This window comes from Gopherus evgoodei, chromosome 3, assembly GCF_007399415.2.
Source record: "Gopherus evgoodei ecotype Sinaloan lineage chromosome 3, rGopEvg1_v1.p, whole genome shotgun sequence".
NCBI lineage: Eukaryota > Metazoa > Chordata > Testudines > Testudinidae > Gopherus > Gopherus evgoodei.
Window position 1 is genome coordinate 69,336,243 of NC_044324.1, and position 17,744 is coordinate 69,353,986.

Below are 17,744 nucleotides of genomic sequence, written 5' to 3' on the forward strand. Positions count from 1 at the left end.
CTTACCGTGGGTCCACACTACGCAATGTCGACAGGAGATGCTATCCTGTCGACTCCCCCCACTCTTCTCAATCCGATGGGGTATAGGAGTTGACGAGAGAGCAATCTGCAGTTCACTAGCCCCCCTAAAATCGACCGCTGATGCATCGATCGCAGCTCATTGATCCCCCACAGACAGTTGGAGAGCAGGCGAGACAGTTTGTTCAGAGGACATATTGAAGGATTGACTTGAGAAGTAGGAGGAGAACAAGGAGAAGCAGAGTGACAGAAGCCAAGGGAGGACAAGATTTCAAGAACATAGGCCTGGTCTACACTATGCGTTTAAACTGAATTTAGCAGCGTTAAATCGATTTAATCCTGCACCCGTCCACACAACGAGGCCCTTTATATCGATATAAAGGGCTCTTTAAACCGGTTTCTATACTCCTCCGTGCCGTGTTGGATTAGGGTTAGTGTGGCTGCAAATCGATGATATTGGCCTCTGGGCGGTATCCCACAGTGCACCATTGTGACCGCTCTGGAAGGCAGTCTGAATTCGGATGCACTGGCCAGGTAGACAGGAAAAGCCCCGCAAACTTTTGAATTTCATTTCGTGTTTGCCCAGTGTGGAGCTCCGATCAGCACGGGTGGCAATGCAGTCCCAAATCCAAAAAGAGCTCCAGCATGGACCGTACGGGAGATACTGGATCTGATCGCTGTATGGGGAGACAAATCTGTTCTATCAGAGCTCCATTCCAGAAGACGAAATGAGAAAGCATTTGAAAAAGTCTCCAGGCTATGATAGACAAAGGCCACAGCACAGTGCTGTGTGACAAGCGTAACGGAAAGCCAAAGAATCAAATGGACGCTCATGGAGGGAGGGGGGGTACTGAGGGCTCCAGCTATCCCACAGTCCCTGCAGTCTCCAAAAAGCATTTTCATTCTTGGCTGAGCTCCCAATGCCTGTAGGGTCAAACACATTGTCCGGGGTGGTTCAGGGTATATCTCGTCAATTTACCCCGCGCCCCGTGAAAGAAAAGGGAAAAAAATCGTTTCCTGACTTTTTTCAGTGTCACTGTATGTCTACTGCATGCTGGTAGATACGGTGTTGCGGCACTGAACAGCAGCATCCTCTCCCCTCCCCTCCCCGGTGGCAGATGGTACAGTACAAAATGACTGATAGCTGTCCTCATCATCCTGTGAGTGCTCCTGGCTGGCCTCAGTGAGGTCGGCCGGGGGCACCTGGCTAAAAATAGGAATGACTCCCGGTCATTCCCAGCAGATGGTATAGAATGGTTGGTAACAGTCTTCATCATAGCAACTGGGGGCTGAGCCCCATCAGGCCCCCCCTCTCCCTTTTCATGTCTAAAGAAAAGATTCTGTGCTGCCTGGAATATCGTAGCAGCTGGAGGCTGCCTCCCCCTCATTTTATCTCACTAAAAAGTCAGTGTTTCTTATTCCTGCATTCTTTATTACTTCATCACACAAATGGGGGGACACTGCAATGGTAGCCCAGGAGGGTTGGGGGAAGAGGAAATCAACGGTGGGGTAGTTGCAGGGGCACCCCCTAGAATGGCATGCAGCTCATCATCTCTGCGGGATCTGACATGGAGCGGCTGTGTTCTCTGGTACACTGGTTCTCTAGTACGCTTGCCCCATATTCTAGACAGGATTGACTCTATTTTTAGATAAAACATAAAGGAGGGAATGATCCGGGGAGTCATTCCCATTTTTGTCCTTGCTCCCCCGGCCGACCTCAGCGAAGGCCAGCCAGGAGCACCCATGACAGCAGCAGATGGTACAGAACGACTGATAACCGTCATCTCATCACCAATTTACAGTGGCGTGGCAGACGGTACAATAGGGATGGTAACCGTCTCTGCTACCTTGCAAATGCAAATGAATGCTGCTGTGTAGCACTGCAGTACCGCCTCTGTCAGCATTATAGATGTACACATACGGTGACAGTGACAAAAGGCAAAACGGGCTTCATGGTTGCCATGCTATGGCATCTGCCAGGGCAATCCAGGGAAAAAGGGTGCGAAATATTGTCTGCCGTTGCTTTCATGGAGGAAGGAATGACATTTACCCAGAATCACCCACGACACTGCTTTTGCACCATCATGCATTGGGATCTCAACCCAGAATTCCAATGGGCGGGGAGACTGCAGGAACTATGGGATAGCTACGGGATAACTGCCCACAGTGCAATGCTCCAGAAATCTACGCTAGCCTCGGTCGGTACATGGACGCACACCGCTGAATTATTGTGCTTTGTGTGGCTGCATGCACTTGACTTTATACAATCTGTTTTACAAAACCGGTTTATGTAAAATCGGAATAATCCTGTAGTGTAGATGTACTCATAGTCAACTGTGTAAAAGGTGGCTGATCAAGGAGCATAAAGATGGACTACTAGTTCAGAAGCAATCTCTGACATGGGAAAAGGAGATGTGAGTTGTAGAAGGGGAAGGAAGAAGGGAAAGTAAGCGGAGGGGAGAGGGAGAAGACTGTTGTATTTTGTCAGTTTTCTCTTGGAAGAAATTGCCAAGAATCTGCATGGAGGGGGATGTGGAGGCAGTTGAAATTCTTGTTGTCTTCGCTTTATCTAGGTGTAATTATTTTCCTTAATATTCTTTTTAAACCATCACCTTCTCTGTGTAAGAAGGCAGACTTAGTGTAAGTCTATACCGCAAAGGAAAACTTGAGACTGGCTCTTGCCAGCTGACTTGGGCTCACAGGGCTTGGGTCATGGGGCTGTTTAATTTTCATGTAGAGTTCCAGGCTTGGGCTGGTGCATGAGCCCTGTGAGTCTGAATCGACTGGTATGGGCCAACCACAGGTTTTTCTTTGCTGTGTAGACATACCCTTGCTGACTTGGGCTCAGGGTAAGGAGCTGTTTAACTGTGGGGTAGATGTTCAATCGCAGACTGCAGCCCGAACTCTTGGACCCCCCTCCTTGCAGGGTACAAGAGCTGGGCTTGAGCCCAAATATCCACATTGCAGTTAAATAGCCCTGCATACCCAAGTCAGCTGGCACAGGCCAGCCGCGGGTTTTTAATTGTAGTGTAGACATACCCTTGGTGACTTTCTAATGATCATCAAGGAATGTTACTGTTAAGTGCCTCTCCAAGGACGAAAGCACATTACCTTCTGCTCACCTGACTTCCATCAAAATGAGCAAAAATATCAAGGTCATTCCCAAACTCATTTCCCCTTTTAGAAACATGAGCGGTTACCATTAACTCTTCAGCCAACTTTTTAAGAAAATGTAGACATTTATGCGAAACTACAAGTGGAATAATATAAAGAATGAAAACTTCAACTAAAAACAGTGACATATTTATCACAAGTAGTAGCTTTCTGAATGTTTGGAATACGAAGGGTGAGATTCTGATCTGTGATCTTATCAAAACTGCCCAAAATCTTGCTTGTATGCAAAAGGCCTATAAAGAAGCTCCTTAAGCCATTTTCCTCTTCCTTTGTGCACTTGTTCAGTGATTGGCCCTAAAGATGCAGTATGATCTTGTTGACTGAGCACAGAACAAGGAATCTGAATTCTATTCCCTGCTCTACCGATGGTTTGTTATATAGCCTTAAGCAAGTCTCTTAATCTCTCTTCCACTGCTTTCATAGCTGCAAAGTGAGAATAATTCTTAATCTTGAAACATACCATTGAGCTGTAAGTATGCTTATGAGCTTAGTTAAACATTAATTTGCACTGAACTTTGAAGATATCAGGTATTAAAAGGCCTTGTCTATATTAGAGAAACTTGGCTGCTGGCATGCCTGTAACATACCCATGTGTCCACACAAATTTACTCACATTGGTTCACAGACAGTCACACACTTAGATTGCACTTCCTCTGGTCAAGGCAAGTCACCATGTTGGGCTCCATTAATGTAATGCTAGCTGATTATGAAGCAAGTCTTGGAAGAAGCCATTGTATGAGTACTCTCTTCCAAGTGCCCCATGGCAGATGTCTGGGCACTTGAGAGAATCTGGGAGACAAAATGGTTGTTGCAGCTGAAACTCTGTAATTTGGTACTTCCTTGTCCCTGGAAAGCAGGGTATTGCTTGCTCTGAGAAACAGAGTAAGGAAAAAATAAAAACGTTGAGGGTCCAATCCAGTATGGGCCAGGGTAACATCTACTCTGGGGCAGACATGAAAACATGTCTTTCAATGAACTAGTCCCTGTCATTGGGCCTTTTCCGTCTGTGGAGTCTGAGGTACTATTGGACAGTATCTAAACACCCAGCATAAGGCTTGTAAGGATCTGAATGGAGGACACCATTAGGATGGTTGAGTCCAAGGCAGGGGATATTTCAATACCAAGAGGTGCTGGAGACCATGCTGGGATCACAGGACCTATTAAGAATTTCTGGAGTTGGCAGTGAAGATTGTTCAGGCGGAAGAGTACTCTGGAGATGAGGGGACTTCTGTATAAGGTATATGAACTTTTGTTTGTTTTATTTCATTGCCATAATTGTGAAACAGACAGATACAGTCTCAAGTGAAAGCAGAAGTCACTCCTGCAAGTGTCCTCTCTGCCCTGATAGTGCTGCCACAGCACAACGGCAGCTTTTTATGCCCTCCCCATTCATCCAGCTTTGCTCCACTAGATTCCAGCAGGTAGGCAGCTCTCACTAACCTTCTTCCATTTGAGACTGAATGGGCTGTTTCAAGTAAGGCCAAAGTTTCTGGGAACTAACAGTGGCTAGCTAAGTCATGCCACATGTCCATATGCAAAATTGTAGTCCAGTAATTTTAAAAGTCAGACAATGAACTACAGAAAATGTAAAAGAAGAACTTCATTGCAACAGGCTAGGGCATCTTAGCCCTAGCATGTACTTGCATTGTATCTGTTGTTTCATATGCCAGGCTAAGGTATCCGTTCAATTGGCTACCTAGCTGCAAATGCATTTCATTCTGCTTTTTGCTTAATTCATATCAAAATTTGGGTACAAGCTCATTGTTTGCACACAATTAGAGCAGTTTGCTAACAGCCACAGTCAAGGGGCATGGAATCTCAGATCTTTTCTCCTCTTCCATTGTCCTCACTGCTATTCATTAAGAACTGGTCAATATACAGTTTTTGTACTGCTATAACTGTCAGTTGCAAGTGTGTTTGTTTTTTTTTTTAACTGATAGTTATATAACTATAACTCCTAATGTAGATGCAGTTAAACTAGTATAAAAGTGCTATACAAGTATAGTTTATTCCCGTACGGGCAGGGTAATAAACTACCCTGCTATATCTGCATCCACCCAAGGGGAGTTGTACTGCTTTTTAAATATACCAGAATTATTAAAGCAGCACAATTTTTGTGTGTAGACAAGGCAACACAGTATCCTAAAGTAGAGAATGTATTTTTAACTTCCAGTTTTTGAAATCTGCAAATTTTTGCCAATTCAGACTATTGTCTTTACCATTCAGACCAGAAGATGATGCTAATATACCTGTGGCCCTATGGAGCCTTCTTATGTGTGTTTAATTTTGGAACATGTCCTTAAATTATAATCCATGAGAATAACTCAAGTGTGACTTTATCCCTCTGTCCCCCTTGTTATTTGTTTTTGTTTTGTTTGCTGGAGACTTAACGATAAAGGTTATATTGAGATGCCTGCAATAAATGTTTCTTTAGTCCCTTTTGAAATATACCACACCACTATCAAACCACTTCCCTGCCACCAGCACAAATCTATGTGCTGTGGTCCCAGTGATCCAGCACCTCTTCCCAATGAGCCATATTATAAATGTTAGTGTTGGTTTATGTCCCTATCATTTCAAATCCCAAGGCAGACTGTGCCATTAATGACCTAATGCATATTAAACCTCTCCTTCTCACTTCAGTGACTACTATTGCACCAAGAGCATCACAGAGCAGAAAAGGAACCAGGAATCCAGAAACACACGTAGTTGAGTGCCTGACCATCCTCTGGGGAAGGAAAGTGACAGAGATCTTAATGTTTTGATTTTGGTTTGGTTTTTTTAAGCACCACTCTTACCGAGTTTGAGGAGCTACATACCAACATTTTATTTTTTATTTTTAAGACAACTGATTTAGCCAAGAGAACAGAGTATCAATGAATAAATATACGTCGTGATAGAGGAATGAAGCTGCAGGAGCAAGAGGTACATGAGGAGTTCCTGAAAGAATACTTGCAGGTGCAAAGGCAGCAAGCACTTTTATCCCAACAGTAGTCCCCTGCACTTGTTAAATATGCCATGGTACAGGAGAGCAGCAGCTTTTGTTGGGCTGCCACCTATACTCGTATGCTCCCTTCTGTACGTTCTCGTAGCACTCCACTTGTGCCAGCAATCAAGACAAAGAGACCGGGAATCCCCAGCACATGACTTTCTTGACTCTGCAGTCTGCAAATACTTCATTGTTGCTTTTTGTATTTTCCATGGCTTCTTTTTGCAATTGGAGGCTTAATAAATTTGATTTGTGCCTTTTATTTGTGTTAAGTTGATCTATCAATCATACTTCAATTTAACTTCTATACATCACCATTTCACTCGTCCCTAGCCTCCCTTATACAGACTCCTACATTTAAAAAACTGATGAAGAAAAGCATATTTACTATATAAGGTGAAATTCAACATTAACAAAATAAAAAAAAAATTAATATCAGCAAATACCAACAGTTAGTATCCTAGAACTTTAAGGGACCTCGAGAGGTCATCTAGTCCAGTCCCCTGCACTAAAGGCAAGACTAAGTATTATCTAGACCATCCCTGACAGGTGTTTGTCCAACCTGTTCTTAAAAATCCCCAGTGATGGAGATTCCACAACCTCCCTAGGCAGTTTATTCCAGTGATTAACCACGCTGACAGGAAGTTTTTCCTACTCTCCAACCTAAACCGCCTTTGCTGCAATTTAAGACCATTGCTTCTTGTCCTATCTTCAGAGGTTAAGGAGAACAATTTTTCTTCCTCTTCTTTGTAACAACCTTTTATGTACTTGAAAACTGTTACCCTGTCCCCTATCAGTCTTCTCTTTTCCAGACTAAACAAACCCAATTTTTTCAGTCTTCCCTCATAATTCCTGTTTTCTAGACCTTTAATCATTTCTGTTGTTCTTCTTTGGACTTTCTCCAGTTTGTCCACATCTTTTCTGAAATGTGGCTCCCAGAACTGGACACAATTCTCCAGTTGAGGCATTATCAGCATGGAAGAATTTCTTCTCGTGTCTTGCTTACAGTACTCCTTCTAATACATCCCAGAATGTTTGCTTTTTTTTGCAACAGCGTTACACTGATGACTCATATTTAGCTTGTGATGCACTATAACTCCCCAGATGCCTTTCTGCAGTACTCCTTCCTAAGCAGTCATTTCCCATTTTGTATGTGTGCAACTGATTGTTCCTTCTTAAGTGGAGTACTTTGCATTTTATCCATCTCAAATTTCATCCTATTTACTTCAGACCGTTTCTCCAGTTTGTCCAGATCATTTTGAATTTTAATCCTATCTTCCAAAGCACTTGCAACCCCTCCCAGCTTGGTATTGTCCACAAACTTTATAAGTGTACTCTCTATGCCATTATCTAAATCATTGATGAAGATATTGAACAGAACCGATCCCTGCGGGACCCCACTCATTATGCCCTTCCAGCGTGACTGAACCACTGATAACTACTCTCTGGGAACGATTTTCCAATCAATTATTTCTGTCTTTCAGGTTCCATCATGTTCAGTCCCCTACATCCTCCCATGTATTGGCAAAATATGAGCCCAAAGCATCTCTGATCTGATTTGCATACCTATTTCAAACAACGTTTGTGTAAGTCTCAGCTTCAGGTTGTGCTTCCCAGCTATGTTTATAAGTGCTGGATACTTTGAGGCCTCCTTACTGTATTATCTGTTAAGCACTTCTGCCTGGCATTCACAGATGTGCAGAATACAACAAGCAGATATTAAAAAACCCATGTTGCCAATTGTACTGTAATTGCATGTTAGACATTGCCATTTTGTGCTAAGCCTTCCAAGTGCACAAGGATGGTCTTGTAATGAAAGCACTGAACTGGGAATCAGGAGATCTGGGTCCCAGCTCAGCCACAGGCTTTTTATATGACCTAAGCAGCCATTTAATTCTCGTCTCAATTTTCCATTTGCGAAATTAGTATTATAATAGTTTCTTACCTTTTATAGCAGTATTGCAAGGTAAAATTGTTTGACAGCCATTCAAGCGATGTCCATGTACATGCTTATATAAACCATCCTGCACCTGCTGGATGTGTAGTTGAACCAACTTCTGTCTGCACTGGGGTATGTCTTTGTGACCCAGGTAAGGGAGGGGTTTGGAGGGTCACTGGAAAATCACTGTTAGGATAGAAATCCAGTTAATTTCAGTGATGTAGGAAGGGAAGTGTGTCCTTCAGTCTGTTCCTGAAAAGTGCAGGGTTTTTAAAAATTCTTGCATGATGTATATTGCCTGGCACCTCTGTTGAAGATCTAGGAACTAACTATGATGATCTAGTAAGATTTTCATCACCCAAGCCTTTCCCTTTAAAGTATTCCTGTTCTTGATGGAGTGGGCACAGAATGGACACTTTCTTTTCTTCTGTAACTGCAGCACAATTCAGGTGAACCAGTTACTCAGATCTCTCAGTGATCTCAGAGATATTTGCTAGTTGATTGCGTGTAGAGATCCATTGCAACAGCATACACCATGAACTTACCAAACCAAACTGATGCCTGGGGTAATCACCCTGATTTTTCTGTGGTCAGCAGAGCTCTTTCTGGTGGTCTGATGCCACATTTGTAAGGACTTGCTCGACACAAAGGCACATAAAAGTTTTTGGTCTCTTTCGAAGATCTGTAGTCACTGCTGTTCATACCAGGTCTCAGACGACTCTTACCACCATTCTGTGTCAGGGATTAACTTAGTGCTCCACCTGGTTAGCACAATCTTGAGGAACAGTTACTCCAAGGACCAGGAAACAACTGGAGAATCCTTCATAATCATATAGTATAAATTCCAATAATTGCTGATCTTCTTTGACTCTTACTTTACATGGGGATAAGACCTCTGCTAGGCAGCCTGAAATGATTCACTTTTGTGGAGTTTCAGCCAAAAAGAGCAAACTCTAATTATTTGCCTTGGGCTTCATTTTGAGGACGTGTCTTCTCTATTGCTGAGTTTCTGATGGAGTTGCTGGAATTTGACCATCTGCTTCCAGAAAGCCTTTTTGAAATCTCTCACAAGCCACTGTATCAGGGAGTTTCTCCAGGAACTGTGAGATAAGTGTACAGGAGACAGTTGAACTGCAATGGCTGAGTAGAGGACAGTGGGGACACAGGGCAGAATTGACCTCAGAACAGGTGGATGGTTTAGATGCAACTACTCTGATGCCATTTACAGCACTACAGTCTTACTGGTTCAGCTGCCAGTGGTTCAACGGTCCAGTGTTAGAGACAGCCTAGAAATCAAAATTTGAAACCGATGTTACTTGCATTCAGATACTAGTAAACAATCAGTCTGTCTATAGAGTTGGCGATAAAGTATACCGTTAACACACAAAAACAACACTTCACAAATGCAATACTGGAATCTGGCATAGTATCTGCAAGTAAAAAGCTTATGGTTGTGCATCTAGTAAGTGCCGGAAGGAAAAGAAATGGGATAAAATGTGATACTTAGGCTTTTGAGTGCCCAAGTCACTTTTAAAAATGTCCCTTAAGTGCCCTGGGAGTCTAAGTACATTTGAAAATTTTCTCCAAGGTCAATTATTTTCTTAGAGAAAACCACTAGTTAACTCTTCAGCTATGGCTGCATCTATATAAAGCACTGTTTGGCTCTGTTTTGTTTGTGTTACAGTAGTTCCAGGAGAGGTCAAACAGATCACCTCCAAACCCCCAACCTCTAATTTGCTGTCACTCCATGTGTGATTGTGTGGAGGTGCAGGTTCTCAGTGAAACTTGTAATGGCAAAGGGATGAAACACCTACTGTGGGAGAAACTGGGGTTTGAATTTCACCTAGCAAGATTTGTTTCTGGGTTGGTTGGTTTGTTTCCCCCCAGTTTTTTGGACACTGGAGTAGAGGAAGTGTAAACTCTCTTCCCCTATGGCTTCACACACTGGTGGTGTCCAGCATTGTCCCCATTTCTTCCTCTGTTTTTCCTCCCCCAGACATACTTGGTATTGGAAGAGGTGTGTGGGATCATACTTACAATTAGAGGGTTTAGGGATTGTGGGCTGGCTATGCCAGCAACAGCCAAGACTGATTGACTGAACATGCAGGCTGGGGTGCAAGCACAGAATCTCCAGGAAAACAAATGAGATTGCAGCTGTAAAATATCAGCTCTGCAGTTAACAAACTAGTCCATACTGGAAGAGGAAAAAATAAGAAAACATATTTAAACTTCAGAGGGGAAAAGAGTTATGAACAATGAGTGAAAGAAATACCCATACAGTGTCCCTGTTTAACTAAATATATACTATTAATGAGTTCATGGTGGCTAGCTAAGTACATGGAATAATTCTGCCTTCGGAGAATGTTATGATGCTTAAAGCAAATCTGTTCAGGAAAGTAGAGAAGAACAAACCATCTCCTATCCTCAATAGTTGTTGCTAACTACAGTTTTTGCCACTTTATTTTTTGATAACTTTAAACATTAAATCAATATAAACTTACTAATTTATTTTTCTTTTGCAGTGCTCACTGGTTTTTAGCTGTCATCTGGTTTTCCTGGTTTAGAAAAACCCAAGATATGAACCAAATCCCCACTACCATGAAAGTGCACCAATGCAAATAAAAGCATCCTCTTCAGAGAGGAGAGAACAGCACTCCATCTCCTTTGCCAATGAATTGGATTCATCTTCACAAAGCTCATCCTTCCAAGTCCACAGTAAAGAGACACTGACAAAAAACTTTCTGTAGCTTTAACTGACACAAACAGGGAAATGGAGGACAGTGAGTTGCTATATTGTAGAAGAAGCCCTTGTAGGGGAAAAAGTGAATTAAAAAGTAAATCAAATAGACAGTGATTCAAGAAGAACCTAGGACCATGGAATCTGCATGTCATAAACTTGATCATAGGACTGCTGACGAGAATGGTGTACAGAGTGAATACACAACTGCTGTACAACCTATGGGTATGTACTTTTAAAAATCTATTTCGATTACTTTAGGATGAAAGATTCAGAGAATTCATATTATCAGAAGAAAGGTATCTCAGCTGTGGAACCTTGGTTCTTCTCTCCTGTACGTATGTATTATTATACAATTTCACATACTTTTTTCTGCATTCAGTGCGCAGGATGGACAGCTCAGGAAATGAGGCTATTTAATTTTTGTATCCTCCATCTATCAATGTATGGGCCTCTCCCCATACCTGCCTTACCACACATCATCTAATCCATGCATGAATATAAGGTTCATTTCTTCATGGGCTTTCTGAGGTATTTAACACTTTTAAGTATTCGTATGAATGCTTCACAAAGATGAAGCATTCTTTACCATTTCACAGATGGGCACAGCCAAAAAGATGAAGGCTAGCATTTTCAAAAGGGTTCACTAATTTTTGGGTACCACAGTGATTGGCTGACCAACTTGACACCACCAACCTGACTTTTATCTGAGACTCCTGTAGTGGCAGGGAACTGATTAAATGCACTGGGCAGGGCACTGTTGAACCAGAAATCTTTCTGGAGAGACTTTGGCGCTAGTGCCTCAAAGACTTGTGTTATGATTAGTCCTATTGACTTCAGCTGGATTACTCTCAGTGAGCAAGTTCAGCACCTGCATAAATCTTTGCAGAATGGGGTCCTTGATCTTTCTGATAGTATTACAGAATGAGTGAATGGTGATAATGTAGTAAACATTATGCAATTTAATTTAGTAAAGCTATTAATATTATCATGAAATATACTTTTAAAATAACGTAAATTGTCTTGGTTAAGAACATCTCAAAACATTCAGTTAGTTTCCAGAAATGGTAGTCATAAATGGGAATGTATTTGACTTGAGAGAGATGTCTAGTGAGGTAACACAGAGATCACGTTAGGTTTGATCTTTGTATGCAGTCTTAATTATGTGGATTAGGAAGTTTAACAGATTTATTTTTCTAGGTTTCACCAGGAATATAAATTTGGTTATTCTATCATATAAATATGTACGAAACTTCAAACTTTCATTAAAAATTGATTGTATAAAAACTTCAGTGCACAATTGCTGCAGTTGTGTGGCTTTTTCTGTTTTTCATTTCCTTTCCTTTCTGTTCCAAGCAAGACACTCCCTCAGGTCTTCTGTCAGCATCATAGTGGAAAGGGAAGAGGAGGAAGAAGGAAATGCGTCAAAATGTATTACATATTTGATCCCTGTAAATTATTTCTTAAAGTTCGATTAAGTGCCTAAGACACTTTTGAATATGGGACTTAAGTCACGTAGATGTGTTTAAAAATTGTACTTATGTTCTCAAAATTTAAATTTGGACAAGTTTTTAGCTTGCTTATGCAAAATAGCTGCACCTTCGACCTAAGGGGAATAATATTTCAAAATGCTCTACTAGTGGTAAAATTATAATGGCTGGTGAATGTAGTGGCTGCTAAAGTTAAGACTTCAAAATAATTTCTAGAACCACCCCATCTTCATATGCTGCTAATTTCCCTAATTTTAGCTTTTGTGTGTGTATTTGGTTGACATGGTAATGGAATGTTGTGTGCTATGGCAACTGAGTCAGATTATTAGGGGATAGCCCAGCCTGGCTGGCTGGCTGGTTAGTTCTGTGTGTAGCAATAAATGGCTGTTCCAAGGTTTACAGCTCTCTGTGTCTCCAGTGATTTCTTCCTAAAGCTGTTGCCCCCAGGGATATAACAATGTGGCTATGAGGATTGGATCTCTGTGCTGCCCCAGCAACAGAAGGAAGTAGAAGTTAAGGTGCAAAAACAAACAAACGTTGTTTGCTGTTTGAAGGGGATGAGAACTGGCTTGTTTGCTCTGACTGTGCAAACTGAAACTAAAATCATGGCTACACTTATAGGGCCACTAGAACCTTTTGAGGAGACTGTAGTGCAGTGGCATGTGTATACTGAGCGTTTTGAGCTTTGTTGTTGCAAATGACATTACAGAAGAGAAGAAGGTGGCAATATTCTTAAGTGTTGTAGGGGCTAAGACCTATTCCCTGCTATGTAGCTTACTACACCCTGTTAAGCCAGAGACCAAATCTTACAGTGACATTGTGGAAATCCTGGGGTCCCATTTTTCTCCAAAACAACTGGTAATTGTTGAAAGATATAGGTTCCACAAAAGAGACCAGAAAGAAGATGAAACAGTTGTACAATTTGTAGCAACTTTGAGAGAGCTTGCAGAACACCGTGAATTTAAGGAGATGTTAAATGCGGCCCTATTGACAGGTTAGTGTGTGGCCTGCACAGGGAAGCTGTACGTAAGCGCCTATTGACAGAGGCTCAGCTTACCTTGCAGAAGGCCATTGAAATTGCTGTCTCCATGGAACTGGCTACAAAGGAGGCACAATCATTCAATGCATCCCCTAGGGTGCATAAGGTGTCACAAGAACCTACCCACAAAACTGTGGGGAGTCAGGAATGTTAGCGCTGTGATAAGCTGGGTCACCCTGCATCAGAATGCTGGTGTAAGGACCTGGTGTATCGACACTGTGGCAAAAAGGGACAAATTGAGTGTGCCTGTAAACAAAACAAAAAGAGGCCTGTGGTCTGGCCGTCCAAAAAGGGAAATCTGTATACCCTAGAGCAGACCCAGGATGACCAAGGAGATACCTCCTCACAAGAAGAGCCACTCCACGTTTTGTCTTTGGCAGTGGGCTCACATGAATACTGGATAACCCCGTTGTTGGTCAGAAAACCTATACGCATGGAAATAGAGACCGATGCAGTCGTTTCGCTGGTCTCAGAGACTGTGTATAAAGAAAAGCTACAGCATCTTCCACTTGGAGCAACAAAAACAGTGCTGAAGACATGTACGGGAGAAGCTGTGCCCATGTTGGGCACTACTGATGTTAAGGTGGAGCTCAGTGGATAGGCTGCTAAATTGCTACTGTTTGTGGTGAGAGGTAATTACCCAGCCTTAATGGGTAGGTCTTGGCTTAGGAAGATCCAGCTGAATTGGGCAGAAGTGCACTGAGTGACTAAAGAAGAAACCGGTCTGACCACTATGCTAAGGAAACATGCTGTTTTTGGAGAGGATCTGGGAAGTATGAAGGGAATAACTGTGACATTGAATATTAAACTTGGCAGTTTGCCAAAATATCTGAAAGCCAGAACTGTGCCATATGCTATCAAGCCGAAAGTCGAAGCGGACCTGGAGCACCTGGTCAAAAATGGTGTCCTAATACCAGTTACCCACAGCCCATGGGCAACTCCTATTGTTCCAATAGTGAAGAAAGATGGCTCCCTCGGTTTTGCCGTGATTTTAAAGTCACGGTCAACCCAGTGTTATGTGCAGAGCAATACCCGCTTCCCCGCATCGATGACCTCTTCGCAGGCCTGGCTGGGGGACAAAAGTTCAGTAAGATTGATCTGAGTCAAGCATGTTTACAGGTGCACATTGATGAAAAGTCCCAAGAACTGTTGACTATTGTGACGCATAAGGGGCTTTATCGATATTGTCGCCTATCCTTCAGAATAATATCTGCTCCCACCCTGTTCCAGAGGGCTATGAACCAGATCTTGTGTGGCTTGCCAGGAGTCCAGTGCTATCTGGATGACATCCTGGTCACTGGAAGGACTGAGGAGGATCACCTAAAGAATTTAGAGGCTACCCTACAAAGACTGGAAGAGTATGGACTGCGAGTCCACAAAGACAAGTGTGAATTCTTCCAGCCCTCTGTTGAATATTTGGGACACGTCATTGATGCTACAGGTCTTTGTAAGGCCCATGCCAAAGTTAAGGCTATTGTGGAGGCTCCCCCTCCTCGAAATGTTAGCCAGCTTCGCTCGTTTCTAGGACTATTGAACTATTATGGAAAGTTTATCTTACAGTTAGCCACACTGCTAAAACCACTTCATGAACTCCTTGGGCAGAAGAAGGCCTGGAAGTGGACTGAAGCCTGTGATGTTGCATTTAACAAAGCTAAGGATGCACTGCTAAATTCTGAAGTTCTGATGCACTTTGATCCATCCTTACCCCTACAGTTGGCCTGCGATGCATCCCCTTATGGAGTGGGAGCAGTCGTGTCACACATTATGCCTTTGGGAGAAGAGAGACCTATTGCTTTTGCTTCACGCACTCTAAGCAAAGTGGAAACTAACTATGCCCAAATCGAACGTGAGGCATTGGGAATCGTTTTCGGAATTCGGAAGTTTCATCAGTACCTGTTCAGATTGAAGTTTACTCTTCTCACTGACCATCGACCCCTGACTTCAATTTTTGGACCCCACACAAGCATTCCTCCATTAGCCGCTAGTTGTATGCAATGGTGGGTATTGCTTTCCACGCACGCATATGAAATCAAATATAGGAAATCCACTCTGCACGGCAATTTGGATGGTCTCTCAAGGCTGCCGTTGCCAGTCACCCATCGAGATATTGCCCAAAAGGAAATCTTTTACTTTGAACAAGTAGGGAATACACCTATCACCGCTATTCAAGTAAAGAAGGCAACTCGAGTTGACCCAATATTGTCCCCAGTTATGGACCTGATGATGATGCATGGAACATCTCGGCGAACCTCTCTGGTCTCACCTGACCTTGTTACCTACATGTCCATGAGGACAGAGTTATCAATCCAATCTGGTTGGTTGCTGTGGGGGAGACATGTCATTATTCCACCACCACTGAGATCACAGATGTTAGAACAGCTCCATTCCGGTCACTGTGGAATAGTGCGCATGAAGGAAATTGCCCGAACCTATTTTTGGTGGTCTGGTTTGGACAGTGCTATTGAAGAGAACGCAAGAACTTGTATGTTATGTCATGTCAGGGTGTGAGGAATGTACCCCAGTGGGCACCCCTACATCCATGAGACTAGCCTGAAAAACCAAGGCAATGCATTCATGTTGACTTTGCTGGCCCCCTTGAAGGAAGCATGTTCTTGGTGGTGGTAGGTGCCCATTCTAAATGGCCAGAAGTCTCTATAATGCAGTCTACTACTGCAGAGAGTACTGTCCAAAAACTCCGAGGACTCTTTAGTCATTTCATTCTGCCCAAACAACTTGTGAGTGACAACGGACGGCAGTTCATCTCTCAGGAGTTTCAAAAGTTTATGAAGGCAAATGGGATACACCACATCACTTCGGCACCATATCATCCATCCACCAGTGGATAGCTGAAAGATTTTTGCAGACAGTGAAACAAGCCTTGAAATCAGCAAGGGGACAATTATCCATTCAAAAGCGTCTGGACACCTTCTTACTATCCTACAGAAACACACCTCATGCTATGACCAAGGCATCCCCGGCCTTTCTAATGATGAGACGACAGCTGCACACATGCTTTAATCTGCTGAAACCTTCTGAATCCCAACAAATTGTGCAACGTCAGCAACAAGATCAAGTCATCAGGCATGCACCCAGAGCAAAAGACCGAACCTTTAGCCCGAGACAGCTGGTTTTGGCTTGAAATTATATTTCTGAAGCTAAATGGGTCCCTGCCACTGTCATTGCTCAGACGGGACCTGTTTCCTACACTGTACGGACTGCAGAGGATCTCACCTGACGGCGACATGTAGATCAGCTGCTGCCAGGTCATGCCAGTCCTCAGGACACATCTTCAGTAGAGTTGCCTGACTTCACCACCTCCGGTGAGACACCGAATCAAGAGTCACCTGTTCCTGACTTTTCCCCTCCATTACTGCCAGTGGCAGAGATACCCTTGTGCCCGGCACGAGCTGATACCCCATCCTCACCCCTTCACCCTACAAACCCTGAGCCCATTGTCAGGGCCACGCTCAAGACACTTTCAGGTGCAACCACACCAGAAATTGGCCGTAATCCACCTAGAGACAGACGGCCTCCTCGGCTGGATCTTTAGCTAGGGCAAACCCACAGTTACGGGCCAAAATAATCCCCGGGGTTTAGCTGGGAATGGAAGCAGTCTGCCCTCCTTCTCTAGTTAGTGTTTGTTTTATTTTGGGGACATTCTTATTAAGGGGGGAGGAATATGTTGTGTATTTGGTTGTCATGGTAATAGAATCTTGCGTTGCTATGGTAACTGTCAGATTATTAGGGGATAGCTCAGCCTGTTTGGCTGGCTGTTGGTTAGTTCTGTGTGTAGCAATAAATGGCTGCTCCAAGGTTTATAGCTCTCTGTGTCTCCAGTGATTTCTTCCTAAAGCTGTTGCCCCCAAGGATATAACACTTTGTGCCTGAAATTTTCCATGTTTGATGAATGCCTCAAAGTGAAACTTCTTTGAAAAGTTAGACAAAATATGTATCGTCAAGTGTCTGAGTTATGAGAGGGAGAAGAAAATGCAGTTTTCCCACTACTTTGTTAGTTGTGATTTATGAGGTGACTCACAGTTGCTAATCCTTTACACTTTGAATTTGACATCCATAACATTTGTTACATGCTTTGCTCAGTTGCTTTAATAATTCATAAGATGATGGAATTACAGTAGAAGTTGAGAGTTATGAACACCAGAGTTACGAACTTACCACTCAACCACACACCTCATTTGGAACTGGAAGTACATAATCAGGCAGCAGCGAAGACCAAAAAAAAACCAATTACAATACTGTGTTAAACGGCTAAAAATAAATAAATAAAGGGAAAGCAGCATTTTTCTTTTGCAGAGTAATGTTTCAAAGATATATTAAGTCAGTGTTCAGTTGTAAACTTTT

At 42.9% G+C, this 17,744-nt stretch overlaps 1 protein-coding gene across 1 annotated transcript in view; it reads left to right on the forward strand.

Annotated features, from left to right (window-relative positions):
- SENP6 (SUMO specific peptidase 6) overlaps window positions 1-17,744 on the forward strand; it is a 180,038-nt gene that overhangs the window by 139,797 nt on the left and 22,497 nt on the right. The window contains 4 exon segments of the mRNA XM_030555783.1: window positions 10,642-10,687; window positions 10,690-10,846; window positions 10,849-10,962; window positions 10,965-11,081. Coding sequence (XP_030411643.1) covers window positions 10,642-10,687; window positions 10,690-10,846; window positions 10,849-10,962; window positions 10,965-11,081 — 434 coding nt within the window.